This window comes from Anomalospiza imberbis, chromosome 11 (assembly GCF_031753505.1).
Source record: "Anomalospiza imberbis isolate Cuckoo-Finch-1a 21T00152 chromosome 11, ASM3175350v1, whole genome shotgun sequence".
In the NCBI taxonomy this organism is placed as follows: Eukaryota; Metazoa; Chordata; class Aves; order Passeriformes; family Viduidae; genus Anomalospiza; species Anomalospiza imberbis.
In genome coordinates this window covers 7,418,360-7,433,700 of record NC_089691.1, presented here as the reverse complement: position 1 = coordinate 7,433,700, position 15,341 = coordinate 7,418,360, and the positions used below count along the sequence as shown (strand labels likewise).

The 15,341-nt window shown below is 41.1% G+C and overlaps 1 protein-coding gene across 1 annotated transcript; it reads right to left on the bottom strand.

The window, feature by feature from the left end:
* Positions 1-1,792: 1,792 nt before the first annotated feature.
* On the bottom strand, positions 1,793-14,543 carry RFT1 (RFT1 homolog). Its single transcript, XM_068201647.1, has 13 exons — positions 14,410-14,543; positions 14,212-14,297; positions 13,592-13,708; positions 11,896-12,085; positions 11,234-11,335; positions 10,370-10,504; positions 9,371-9,449; positions 9,063-9,113; positions 8,324-8,454; positions 7,343-7,487; positions 6,922-7,027; positions 5,675-5,924; positions 1,793-4,804 (listed from the first exon to the last, which is right to left on the bottom strand). The coding sequence occupies exons 1-13, from the start codon at positions 14,470-14,472 to the stop codon at positions 4,640-4,642; spliced, it is 1,620 nt and encodes a 539-aa protein (XP_068057748.1). The 5' UTR covers positions 14,473-14,543; the 3' UTR covers positions 1,793-4,639.
* Between the last annotated feature and the right edge of the window lie 798 nt (positions 14,544-15,341).

The following is a 15,341-nucleotide window of genomic DNA, read 5'->3' as shown; positions in this document are numbered from 1 at the left end:
CAGTTGCTCTCTGAGACATAGGCACATCCCTTCAGAACTTTCATACTCCTCTCTCCCTAGGGGGGCCACAAAGATGTAAATCTGGAATATTCCTTCACTTGAGGACGTTAGGAGCTGAACCTTGCAGTCTTCTCCCAAGTTCTGTTACATTGTTCCCTTTTTGGAGCAAAAGTGTATCACAAACAAAACCTGATTCTTGTTTGCTACTGGATTGGAACTACTCATACACCTGATGTGTCTTAAAGGACTATCTCTGCTGGGTTTTTTTCCTTCTTGACACAGCTTTAATTACTTGTTTTATTATGTGGGCCATGAATATAAAATATCTGCCCTCTTGGTTATGTTCCTTGCCACTTTCTCAGTTCAGTGGGATGGCACAGAACTTTGGAGAGAAATTATGCCAAACACATTATCCATGACTCACAAAACCTTGCCAGTGAACAACAAACAGAGCTCTGCCAGAGGCTCACTTACCACACCTAACCAGGAAGTCTGACAAAGGAAAACCCAGAGGTGCTTTACCTTTCCCCACAGTTCCCAGCAAATCCTGCCTTAGCTGCACAGGAGGCACTCACCACATTCCATGAACAGAGCTCCCTGCAGGCAGGTGCAGTGACAAACATCCCACTGAAAAGGGTTCACTCCTCCTCCCAGATCCCAGCGAGGCAGTGCATGAAGCACAGCTCAGATCAGAAACTAGAGAGAACACACATCTTTCCATGGAAACAATCCAAAGTGAAGCAGAGAGAAGCACTTCCTATCAGTTTCCTTTAGATCCCCAGCTGCTCACACTTTTGATCAGGCCCCGCAGTTTCCAGGGCCCAGCTGTACATCACATGTGCACAGCTTCAAACTTCATTTTCAGCTTATATTGAAAACCAGCTCCATTTCCACAGCACCCTCAGAAAGCAGATGAGTTATGCATTTTGTGCTGAAGAAAACCATTACAGCTCAGCACATCTATTGAAGCACTAATATGGCTGAAAAAGCCTCAGATCCCCTCTCTTTGGCATTATCTTTAAAATCAGGTGATTAAACCACCAAAAAAAAAAAAAAAACAAAAAAAAAAACAGTATGATGGTCCGACAGCAAGAAATATGAAGCCCACAAAAAAAAAGTCAAAGTCTAGATAGAAGGACTGTTCAGGATCCAAGGAGTTATAGGACTGACCTCAAGGCACTCACACAATCCTTCACATGAACTAAGAAGCCAATACCCCTTACGGGTGCTCAGTTGTGGTCAACATTCAAACTTTTATCAATTATCTTTTTGTGCCTGCTGAAGCAGATTAACCATTTAGGCAATGCTTAAACTCCTCATTTCTTTGCCTAAAAAGGGGCTCCCCCTGCCCTACTTTTTTAACAAATAAAATACTTACAGTACTAGAGGAAAATCAAACAGTTGAACAACTGGTTAATTGGTTAGTTACCAATAGCAGCATTGCCATTCACAAACTAATTCAGCTAAAAAATTTCATTAAATATCAGATTTATTCCTGGCCACTGAATCAGTTTTTATCACAATGCATTGCAAAAGCAAACAAAGGAACTTGGCCATTCCAATTTGACAGAAACAAAGAGGGGAAAAATTACTATAATGATGCCACTTCTCACAAAACTACTACAGCAAATTTTATCCATGTGTGTGTTAGGAAATGGTGTGTATGTTTAGGTTGATAATTGAATTTATACATAAAATATCTTAGAAAATCCAACCAAATTCAAGCACCAGCTGTACCAATGATACAAATAAAACTCCAATAATCATCAAGTGGAAGACAAAAAACCAAATATAAAGGAAATAAACTTTATTTAGTGTTACCTAGAAAATCATTCATCCAACAAATAAGAAAAGCACACCACAAAGCATGAAATCATAACCTTTCCTACCAAAGAAAATGTTTCATTCCCCTTTGGCTGAAATGAAAAGATTTCAGAACTCTGCAAAATAGCTTCATGACACTTTAGACAGTTGTGCTTTTGACTCATGAACAAGGCTGAAACAAAAGGGAAACGTGGTCAAGTTCAATCTCAACTTTGTCCCTGAGTTTGAGAGTTTGCTGCTTCAGCAATAAAGCAATTAACATCTCTGACATTAAGGATCCCACTGATAAATAAGAAACCAGCAGTTTCATTAAGTCTCTACTTCCTGTCTCTCCTTGCAGTTTCCTGCCACATAAAACATTAAAAATAAAACATCCCAAATCACAAACACCAGTCAGCCATCACTGAGCTGCCTACAGATGATGTTTAAATGAGGAATGTATCCCTAATTTGCTAATGAGCAATCATTAAGTCACCTTAACTGTCTTCCTGATTCATATAAAATAGTGTTTGAGATGCAAGATTTGCCAATATGAAATAAGACAAATCATATTTCCAATATAAAATAACACAAACTGGTATAAAAATGTAAGCTGTTTTAAATTAATTTGTAGTATATTAATTAATTAATTTATATTAAATAATATTTATGAGACTACACAGGTCACGTCACTGAAGATGATCTCACATCACCCTACTTAGGAGATTACAAGTAGCAGAAGTAATATCAGTGTACAGCAGGGGCTGTAAGAGAAGACAAGGCAGAATGACTTCAAGCTTCAATTTGGTATGAGAAGTTCTTCCATCTCCAAAGCACTTTAGGTGCAGGGCTGTACAAAATTTCTTATTCCAAGGAGTTATAAAAATTCACTGTACAGATTGAGGTATTACCACAGTAGGATCCCAACGGCATACAGAAAAAGACCTTAAAACACAGTCCACAGGTTCAACTGTCTTGATTTTTTGTTCCACTAACAAGAAAAGAAGAAGCAACTGTTGTAAGCATTGACCATTCATCATAAAGAAGTTTCAACCCTCTGCAATATTTGAAGGTGTACTTCGTAACTAACTCCTCACCTGACAGAAAAGAGAAAAAAAGCTGAGAGAAAAATTTAAAAGGCAGAGAACTACCGAATTCAATTAAGAGGACAGAAAAATGTAGAGTTTGTTTCATTTTGACAGATTTCAAAACAGCGTAAGAAGCATCAGCAAGACACTATCTACTCCTTCCAGCCTGGCAATAGAGACAACTGCCCTTGGCTGTGCAAGGCCACTCCCTTCCCTTCACTGTCACATTTTGGCTTCTCTATGATAATTTTTCAATCACCAAATTCTCATATAAAGTTTCTTTGGCAATGTTTTCCAAGTGGGAACTACCAGAGTTTAGAAAATAACTACAAGCTGAAGGCCCTGACACTAGAAAGCATTTCAGCCTGGGCACTGAGGTCACCAGAATGAACTCCACAATGCCATCGCTGTGAGGTTTTTTTTAAGCAGTCTGAGGATCTGCAGAGTTGCTACATAATTAAACTAAAAGCTTTCAACTGCACACATCTGAGCACACATTTTTCATACCTTGACATTTTTTGGTCCATCCAAAAACTGCAAAGGGAACATTGATGATTATAAACCTACCACTTGTACATTCTGAAACTGCCCAGTTCAGATCTTAGATCAGTAATATAATACACCTTTAGTACACCTGAACCAGCAGCCTTACACAGAATTATGGAACTTCTGAACATCCAAATTTTCATCAATTCAAAAAAAAAAAAAAAAAACAAAACACCAATCCAGAGGCTGACATTGAACAAGTAAAGAAACAAGATATGAGGAAAACATTGCAAGAAAAGGAAGTATTTACTATCCAATGAAGACACCTTCAATATGCATAATTCCTTGTAAAAAAATCTTATTAAATATATTTAACATTCAGTTGCACAGACAAAATAATTTTTATTGAGATAAGTTTGTTCATGCTGGCATTTAAAATCTCAGACAAACCCAAAAAACAACGGAATGAAAGCAAGAAGTTTCATGAGTAACCTTATGAACTGCACCATCAGTGACTGTACTCAACACCTTCTGCAGACAATGCCCAAAACCTCTTCCAGCTAAGCCTTCAGAGTATTTCTGACAAGTTAATCAATGCCCTCAGACACGAAGGATCTGCTGAATGAAATAATCTCACGGAGCCAGCAGGGACACACGCTGTGTATTGCATTAATTTACTTGTAAACGTCAGGATCTTCTGTTCCCCACTTTGCACTTCAAACAGTGACAGCTCAATCCCTCTGCACCACACTGTGTTCTGCTCCACAACACTCACACTGGGGTTGGTCCTTGCTCTGGGGTTCTCCTCAGCTTCTGGGTATTTTTATGGCATTCATTGTTGTGGTTTTGGGGTTTTCTCCCCTGACCATCTTCTCCCCAGTTAAGCAGCACCCACGCCAAATAAGAGCCTTCTAAACCACATCAGGCCTTCCTACACTGCCCAGTGGCAGGAAGGGAAGCTCTCTACATGCAGTCTGTCAACCAGGTCATGTCAGGGGGTGCAGCTTAGATCTTCAGAGGCTGTTTGAAGAAAAGCTTAGACAAGAATGATTCATAAAGAGAAAATTCTTCACTTCTCTCTTGCTGTACTGACCAGTTCAGAAGACAAAATAAAATTCATGTGGCAGTTGTCAACATTACCACTCCCTTACCAATGCTTCCAAACACAAATGGAAACCTTTTTTCCATACCGATCTCATGGAAAAAACAGAGCCCTTTCCTGCAAGCACATACAAGAACTGTTTGTTCTGCACAGGAGCAGGTCATGTTCCTTTTTTCAGATAGCGGGAGAGGAACTGGCTCCTGACAAAGTGGATGAGCTTGGTCTCTGTGCAGAACATCGTAACCAGGGTTGCTGCAAGGCACAGGGCACCCGTGCTGATGTGGATCAGCCTGGCCATCCAGCCCTTGTCACAGCAGAACAACACCTACAACAAAGAAAACAAGGCATTGCAGGAAAACCAGTCAGCACAAAGTGCACTTCCTGTCTCAACAAGAAATAAGGTCCAACGCCTCTGTCCAACACGCCAACGTCACCATCAAGCCAAGTGTGGTTGTGCACATGCACTGACCCTACAATAAACCATCTTCAGGAGTCACAACATTCACTTACTTAAGTTCTTAAGTTCAGCAAAAAATAACTACTCAGTAGATATCTGAAGGCAAATGAGGAAGCTGTTATCTGGCATGCAGAAACATGTTAACTGAGATGACACAAAACTCTGCTGGCGCTATCAGGCAAATCTACTACTGTACAGCAACATAACAGGCTATTTTCTAACAAAACTGGAAATCTCCCACTCCAAAACATAAAATTCTCCTTTCTCAGGCATAATGGATTTTCAAGCTGTCACATTTTTTTATATTGAAAAGCTCCAATCCCCTTAATAATGAGCCTGCACAACTACCATCTTGTACTGAATAAATGTGTCAAATGTGCTCTTAGCAATTTTTGGTTTTCTTCTAGCTTTGGTTACTGCTTGTTTTTATTACAGAATTTTTAATGCCAGTTTCTTGGTGCCACTGCAAAATTTCCATTATTAATAACAAAGAGCATGGATTAACTACACACAGCAGAAATGTGTTAAATTTTATTTTACTTGTCTGATCCACCTTGTACAGGTGGCAGAGAACATTGATACAAAGAATCTCTTAACAATATATCCTTGCCCTTCTGTAATGCAAATCTCCCAGCCTACCCTCAAAAGCCTGTTTTCCTAATGGCATTCCCCTTTTTGTGGACACAAAAGTCACCTGACAGCAGCATGGTCGGTGAGAGCAGAGAGGAAGGAGCTCACCTCTGAGAAAGCAGTGACCACAGCACTGAGGACGTAAACCAGCAGCAGAGCTGGTGAGGGCAGCAGGCCTGTGAGGGGTCTGTGGGTGCTTTCTCTGAAGTAGTGATGGATGTAGTGGGTGCTGTGAGCTATTCTGATGCCCATGTTGAAGCAGTTGGCAAGGATAAAGCCCACACTGCCATACCAGCGGGTCAGGAAATAAGAGATGCACAGAAATATGAAAGACAAGGCCAGCATAACAAAATTGTACCTAGGGAAAAAAAAACAAAAAGAAGAAATAATTCAACAACACATGCAATTCCAGAATTTATTTACTAATGATCTTTTATTTTCTAACATCACTAACAGAACTTCTCCAGCCATCTTCTAGTGAAAATAAATTTGAGAAATGAGAGGATTAAAAAAATCATTTGAAAGAATAGAAAATACATCAACCAAATTAAACCAAGAACTACATTATGTGAACAAAATTCTATTACACTAATCACTTGTGCACTCATTGCAGAAAATCAAATTTAATAACAATAATTAGTAATGTAAAAACTTGTGCATTTTTTGCTATTTTATGTTAGGAATATATTAAAGAAAATGAATGCTCAAGAACAAATCAACACTTCATTTCTGTTATAAACAGTGACTTGGAAAACTAGTGCACATTTTAAAGGGGTGGTGAAAGCAGCCCTTGCAAAGTCAAAGAAGTTCCCACTTTGATTGTGGAAAATAGATCTCACTGAAATTAATTTGAAAGGGCTACATCAGGGACAGCCTAAACACAGAACCAGGAAATAATCCAGGCCGGAAGGGCTCTCAGGAGGTCACCTAGTCCAACTCCCTACAAAGTAGTAAACCACTCCATCCACACCCACAGCTTGGGCCACTCCTAAGTGTATGTCCAGTACCCATACATGAAAAATGTTAATAGTTGCAAACTTTCAGTGAGTCAAGTGATAGTCTTAAAAAGTGTAAGTTCAAGCTCATCTGTGCAGAAAACACACATTTAAATTACTTTACCAGTTAGTGATGTGCCTAAAGCTAAATTAACAATCTTTATTTCTTCGTTTCTGACCTTTTTTACCCAAACTTTTCAATTTTTGCTAAAGCTTCTGTATCTGAATCTAAATGCACACAGCCAAGCAAGGAGCTGTTTTTCTGTGGGGCAGGATATTATTTTGTGCAAAAGCACCAATTCCTTTTTAAGGTCAGCACAAATAAATTCACAGGAACATTCTGTAGACACTGTTTCCTACCTGTCCACTTCTTCTTTGCACATTAGGGCAGATGTAAAACATTCTGTTACTCCATTGACAGCAAGAAACAGGACATACAATGAGTAACACCGGAGGAGATCTGGACCTAAAAAACACATTAGAAAGAGAAATAGTTAATGATATCTTTTATCAAACCACTTTGTTTTTACAGGCACTGATACTAAGAGATAGTTAATACTAATAATGGAAACTTAAGCTCATTTGAACAAGTTTCCTGTCTAGCTCTCTTGACAAGAACACAAATAAGCAAGACAAAGGATTCTGATGAGCTAAATCACAGATTTCAATAGCAGTTTCACAGGAAAAAAACCTAAACTGCTGATTTATGAAAGATTCATTATAGCTGTAGGGGTTTTTTTCTAAAGAGTGGTGTTTTTTTGCCAGGTCTATAAATCTTTACCTGTTCCAGAACTGAGCATTGAGCCTCCATAAATATCCAGAGCCAGCTGAGAATAGGCATAGCCAAAAACAGTAATGGTGAGGCCAATCAGGAGCACAAGTTTCAGCAGCAATTCCAATACATTTGCAGCCATAGCAACATCATCCTGAAAAAAACACAGTAAATCACATGAACCAAAATCAATGTAATAATAGCCACTCTCATGCAGAAATGCTCCTTCAGAGAAACAAATCAGTTTGCATGGTGTAAAAAGGTGTGAAACTTATCCTTTGTTATTGAATTATCCACACACATGCTCTTCACTTGGTAACACTTCTTACAGATTTATTATTCCACCATTTTTTCAGTTCTACACAGCAGGTAGGTTTTATACCAAATATACACACAGAGACACCTCCCTTAGCCCACCACAGAACTGTAGCACAGGATTTAATTGTGTGCTGATGTGCAATTAGCAGGACTGCTACAGGCTGACCCTCATGAGTGATCAAGAATATGACTGTGGAACAAAGCTCTTCTTCATTAATCTTCCTCATATAACTCAAACACAAGAAAAATCCAATTCTTTTCTTCCCAAAGTGGCAGTCTTCAGAAACATTATTTAATAGTTATATTTAAGTAAATAAAGTACTTCCAGATAGCATTTATTTACTAGATTTCATGATTTAAATAAAGGCTTGCTATATCTGGAAATACACAGTAGAATAGGCTTTCCATCACACTGTATGGAGCAGCTAAAGTTAACTTTATTGATGCAAGGCAGCACTATACCACTACATATTTTCATTTCCATTTCATTAATTTACCTATTCTCTTTTCTTTTTGGTCCAGTCTCACTCAACATTTTTATTCTCCACTTCAATTTTAACAGCCTCAATAAGCAAATCTAAACACACATTTCTGTCCATCACACTACTGTGATGCAACTTATCTGTAACAAAAATCAAGCATTTGACATGTAATTGATCAAAACAAACATACCTGCTTCTGATCCTTTACAGTCTTCCCTCTTTCCAACACTTTAGCAAAAAATACATAAAAGCTCTCCTCAATAGGCAAAAAGATAAACCTGGCCACCAGTGAACCCAGGTTATTCACAATATCATATACACCTTAAAAAAAAAAAAAGCAATCTCAGAGTTTTAGACATATTTTAATTCCAAATCTTTAACAACACATCAATTCTAATTTAACATCTGCAAAAAAAAAAGAGAAAACCAGTGGTATTTAGTGCAACATTGAAGCAGTATTCTCTAAAAATTCTGACAATCGAGTAACTGCACCTTAAAATTGCAAGGTTTGCCCATGGCAAAGGTAAGACAAAAGCACCAACTCGACAGAAGTGAATCTAGAACAGCACCAAATCACACTTAGAATTCTTGCTGTAGAGGAATTTAGAGGATCCTGATAAAGTTCACTGAATAAGAGCAGGAATGTAAGGATTTACTGATACAGGAGAAGAGAAAGATATAAATCTAGTGATCGTCCATGGCAGGGGGCTAGAACTAGATAATCTTGAAGGTCATTTCCAACCCAGGCTATTCTATAATTCTATAATCTTAAAGTTTATATGAATCATTCCCTGAAATGCAGCTCAAAGGCTTTGAAATATTCTTGGACTTTCAAGCTACCTTCAAACACTTTAAGTCATTTTCAGAACCCCATGAAGAGCAGTGACTAAGAAAACTCTGCCACCATTCCACAATACCATCACACTTACCCTGATCTCCAAAATTTAACACGTTCAAAAAAGTCATCACATATCTTTCACCTGTAAGTTCAAAATAAAGAACTTCAGAACAAGCCCCTAAATCTTACCCAATACTTGTTCAGGCACTTCCAACATTAAGTATTCAAGAGACAAAGTCAAATAGGACAGCACCTAGTTCTGAAAACCTTCAAAACCTCCATTCAGGATGGCAATAATGTGCCTCATCTTCCACCACCCAAGCTTTCTGAAGCTTTAAGTCAATTTTGTACATAGTTTTCATGAGCCCTCTTCCCTCACATTTCTATGCCAAGCCTCACCCTCTGTCAAAATCTGTTTCAAGAAGGATTGTTTGAAGAAACTCCAAGTCAAGCGTGCTTCCTTCCAGTTAACAAAGGTCTGCAAGAAAAATACTGAAATGTAATAAATGTGATTGATGTTACAGAGTAGAAACAGAAAACAGCAAGGCAGTACAACACTGCAGGGTAGCTCTAACTGCAGTGGTGAGGAAACCCACAATGCCACAGTTATTAACCACTGGTGTAAAGTATTGCTGAATTCTAGCACCAACATCGCTGATCTGGCAAAAACTGCTTCCCTTGTTGAAAAGTGCTGCTGCTGCTGAAAGTACCCATAAGAGCATTCTACAGAAAATACTAATCAAGGTTAGAGTTAGGACAAAAAACACTCAGAGTGTTTAAGGTGCCAATTTAACTTTCACCCTCACTGGAGACATGAATTGTTTACTGCTCTTCAAACTGCCCTTTTTAGACTTGCAACCAAAAACCACCTTTATATTTTCAATCTGTAAATCTTATCTAGAATGTTGTCTTCCTCAATGAGTCTTTTCATTTATTTCTTTGCCTCCTTTTTGTTTGAGAGATATTTGTGTATCTCTAGGATGCTGTGGAACATTATGGTTATTTTGTGCAGAGATCAAAGTACCAAAAATCCACTGTTACATGGTTCTGGTTTGTTTTCTGCCTCAGATCCAGTGATAGCTGGTCATTCCCCTGAACAGTGCAAATGGTCTGCCTCCAGTTAATGTCTACTAATATTTTGCCACACCAAGTCAGCAACCTTAAACCCAAAACCACAAAGAGTTCAAGTTTCATGGAGTTTTTCTGACAAGAATTTTACTAATATAAACTTCAAACACAATTTCTATGCAATATTTTTTACTTAATCAATCTTATCTCCTATAGTGCAAAAATAACCCCAAAACCACTCAATTAACTCCCCAGTCTAAAAGCAACATTCAAAGTGCCTTCACATGAGATTTTTAAGAAGAAAATCAAGAAATGAATTGCACAACTTACCTCATCTTCCACAAAGCTAGGTAATAGAGCTTTCACTCTAGCAACTGGAAATGATTTCTTTGTGGCTTCAGGAGATCCCAAAAACATCACAAAATAAATTACATAGCACATTACCAGAACACTGACATATAAAAGCTGGGAAGATCAGGAAGGAGAAAAGAAAAACAGTGAAACAAAATTAACTTAGAAATACAGAATTATATACTATGTGAAAACACAGTGAGAAGAAAATGCAAGTAGTTCTTATGCCTAGCAAATATTAAACTAGGTAAGGATTTGAAGAGTTCTTAAGAATGCTCTTGATCTTTTTATCTTTTATTAACCTGTAGGTTATCATAGGCCTTTGCTAATTTTCCTGCTTTATTCAGCATTTATAGAACATTGAAGGTCCAATTATAAAGCAATTACTCAATCAAAAATCAAGCTGACAGAGTAGCTACTGCCTACATCTCTCACCTCATAGAACATTTCCAATTTCCATCAGTTATAAGCGATCTACAACAGCCAGGGCAAAAACTTGAACGAGAAAAATTATCCCTCCTTCATTGTCATCAAGAAAAAGTTTTAACCTGAATTAATTGCACTTGATTAGCACTTGATTAGGCTGATAAGGTTCTGTGTGATTAGAATAACATAACCTTATTTGCAAGATGTGCCTTCACAGATGGAAGGTGTTTCCTTCTACCTCCCTTTAGCTCATTGTCAAAGCACCAAGTGAATAATGAGTATCAGGAAAATACCAAATATAAATTCTAAATCTTAAACCTCCCAGGAGCTTTTTCTCTCAGCTCCCCAAAGTTCTTCAGCAGGCTAAATGTCAAACGAAAATTAAAATTCAGCTGAGAGAGAACAAGGGGAACTTACCTGAGCCAAGGAAAAAATGTAAAGGCCCCAGTGAGGATAAAGGAGTACTAAAATAACTGTTAAAATGCATTTTGACACTACTGAAAGGCTTTCAGCAATTACCTTCAAGAAACACAAAACAGAGAAGGGTTATTTTCTGGCAACTTAACCACGTACACAAGCTTAAAACGTGTATGTTTAATGCACAGAATTGATGTAGGAATATAAGATTTTCAAAGTCAGTGTGACTTTATGGCAGTTTCTTTCTGCTGAGCTGGCCAGCTTAGATTGTCATTGCTCTGTAAGTTTTCTATTCTAGCATTTCACAGTTCCTCCACTGCATTTTCCCAGTTCTTTGTACAGGACATAAGGGACAAAATTTTGCTTGAGACTATCATAGTCTCAATATTTCGTGCAGAATTGTGGAAGCAGTGTGTCTCTCCCTCCAATCAAAACCTGTGTTTCAGGATTTAAGGGACTTGAAGGTAATAATGTCTAAATAAACCTACTTGCTTGCTTTAATGGGTACAAATTCCTGGATATGTTACAAACCAGGCCATGCAGTACTAAACAATACAAGCAGGGGGTTTTGGATGCTTGAATATACGAAGATCTAAGTCAGTAATCTGTTCTTTTCAGTAAAGATTCCCCCCACATGCACACACCCCACAGACTTTACTAACCTTAAGTCTCACAAACAAATGAGCTTGTGCTAAAACCCAGAATGGCTCTCCCAGGAGTTCAATAATGGCAGAAAGGCCAAATGCCACTACACCAGCCTGATAGTGAGGAACCACAGAAGGGTCGGGTACTTCAAGCAAGTGTAGCCAGACTAAGCCCAAGATAAGGGACCAAAAGACACCAAGAGGGACTCTAAAAAGTTAACATAAAAACTAATTAATGGAAATGTTACTTCAGCAGAAACAAAAAAAAAAAAAAAACCCAACCAAACAAAAAACACAAAAAAACCCCACAAAAACAAACCAAGGTTAGATTACAATATCACATATGGCCACAATGATTACACAAAAAAAGGCCCTGAGGAATTAATTCCCATTGTTACTGTACCAAGAATGAATATTTTCCTTTGTAATTAACACCCTTAAGGCACTCTACAAGACACAGAAATCATTTTTCTGAGTTGTCCATTTTCTACTCCAGACCCATAAGGTCAAATATCTGCATTTTTGTGCCTTAGGACCAAAAAATTCTGATCCCACATCAGCCTGCACATCCTGTTCTGTTGACACTGCTTCAGAAACACAGAGCTTCTGGCAGAGTCCATCAAGTTTTACATCATTGCAGCAAGATCTCTTTGACCCTCACACTATCAGACCCCTAGGATATTAGACATCAAACTCCTAACATGTATTTCAGATGCTTCACCAAGGTTAACTTTCATTTGAAGTTATGCTTCTCTACAAGGAAAACTTTAAAACAAAAAAGATGCACACAGTCAGTGTCATCTCTGTCATTTAATGCTTGCTTGAAAGGCTATCACACAGCAGAAAGCTGACTACAGTACAGCTCTGAGAACAGAAACAATGTATTTTAAAGATTATTATTAGACCTCTCCCTGACAGGAACAATCCCTCTGCTTCATACCTAGATGCAGATGACCACACATAACCCCCCGCTTCCTGGGCCAGATCCAGTTAACAGCTGGGCAGTTCCAGGGAAAGTCAGGTACCCCAGTGGGAGAATACTATTTGATCATGCAGGGGTAGTTTTCAGCCATATCAGGCAGGTAGATTTAATGCCCAGCCCAGCCCATTTGGGGCTACACAGCAGCCAGAGCTGACAGAGGGAGAAAGCAGAGAGAATCAGGAACCAGGAGGGAGAAACAAGCCATAAAATCCACTTTATCCACACTGCAATGCATGATTGCTTGTTGCAGTGGCCTGTGGACTTTAAGCTGTTCTGCTATAAACAGCACCACAGCTGAAAGAGGCAACCCTACTTCCTCCTTGTTGTTTAATTTTGCATCTCTCCTACCCAAACATTTATGTTGCAGGTTCACAAATACATATTGGGTAATAAAAGAACAGAACTGAGCAGGAAGAGTAAGAAAAAACAAAGGGTTTTTGTGCATATTGGTGCAACAGGGTTTTCCTTCAAAAGCTACAGCCCAAATGAAACTCAAGCAACAGAAAAAATGGCACTTCTGGCAATGAACTTCCTCGTGTGCTCCAACAAAAAATCAAGTCCAAAAATGCTAAAGCACCAGACTTGAGCAGCTTCCTACAACAGTCCTAGATCAGAAACATAACTGAAGCTTCTGAAATAATTACCTCAGTAAATAAACACTTCCTCTCATTCTGTGAGCTCCCAGACAAAACCGAGAAATTCTAAGGAAGTAAACTTTTAACGATATCTTACGTCAGCCACAAGAGATTAATTGTTTTGGTCCAGTTTCTCTTGGCACTCCCACTCAAACAAGCTCTGCGAAACGCCTCCCTGGCAAGGAAGACAACTGTTGAGTACAGCAGAGTCAGCCTAAAGGGAGTGAAAAGGGAAAAAAAAAGAGAGAAAACAATTTCTTTTCTATAAATTGTAAATCCTTCATGCGGTAGCATCAGTTTTTACACACGACTGCCTGGCACACAAATTCCTACATGTGTGCAAACATGGTTATATGAGATAAAATTATCACCATCTCCTAAAAACAGAGGGAAAGTAATTTCCTGTGATGATTTTGATGATTCAAATGGCAAGAATAAATGCTGCAGACCAAATGTGAAGACACAATATATCCTACAGGAAAAGCACATTGTATCTAGTTTTTCCTCCCCAAACTTACGGTTTAAACACAAAAACCAGGTCAGCGCTACCGGTGTTTCAGGCCAAGACGTGGGGAGGCGTGAAATGCCCAAACACTGTGACACGGCCAAGCGCAGACGGCACAGCATTAACCAGAGCCTCGCAGTGACAGGGCACAGGGCAGCACAAGCTCTGCCCCACAGCCCTCAGGGGTGCCCGCCGAGCCGCCGCCCCCTCACCTGACATTGACCACGCCGATGAGCTCCCGGGAGAGGTAGCGGAGGGTGAAGGCGTTCAGCCCGAAGGTGACCACCCGGAACAGCACCTGTGAAAGAAGCCGCACGGGAAGCACCTGCGGCGGCCCGCCGAGCAGCAGCAAGAGGAGGAGGAGGAGGAGGAGGAGGAGGAGGAGGAAGGAGGGAGGGGCGGCCCCGCACCTGCAGCAGGGCGCTGGACGAGGCCAGCCGGGCGGTCTGGCCCAGCACGTCCTGCGCCGCCATCGCCCCGCTCCCGCCGCCAGGAAGTGGCGCGGCCGCCGTCGCACCGGATCCCGTCAGCGGGGCGGTACCGCCCGGCCCGACCCGGCCCGGCGGGGACGCAGCGGCACCGCCCCGGCGCTGAGGGGACACGGCGGCACCGCCCGACCCGGCCCGGCGCTGAGGGGACGCAGCGGCACCGCCCCGGCGCTGAGGGGACACGGCGGTAGCGCCCGGCCCGGCCCGGCGCTGAGGGGACACGGCGGCACCGCCCGACCCGGCCCGGCGCTGAGGGGACGCAGCGGCACCGCCCCGGCGCTGAGGGGACACGGCGGTAGCGCCCGGCCCGGCCCGGCGCTGAGGGGACACGGCGGCACCGCCCGACCCGGCCCGGCCCGGCCTGGCGCTGAGGGGACACGGCGGCACCGCCCGACCCGGCCCGGCCCGGCCTGGCGCTGAGGGGACGCAGCGGCACCGCCCCAGCCCTGAGGGGACGCCGGGCAACAGGGCGGGACACTGAGGGGACACGGCGCGGAGGGTGGCGCCCGCCACGAAGGGTGAATGGCCAAGAACTCCAGCCTGCCAAAACAGGCGCAGCGCCACAGCCCCGGGCTCCTGCGAAGCCAACCCAAAACTGCAGCCTGGCTCACGGGAGGAGATGCGCGGTAGTTAGGGTAACATTCAAAAAGCTCTGTTTCCCAAAGATTGCTGAAAAAGCTTCCGAGTAACACCAATACTTTTCTAAACTGAGGACAAACCCACCAGCCTTCCCTGACCTAAGGAGAAGCACAACCAAAACGTAGGGAAAACATTAGCTGCAGGAAGGGGAAAGGATCTTCATCCTGTGGAGAAAAAAAAATAAAAACCCAACACACACAACGAAAAAACACCCC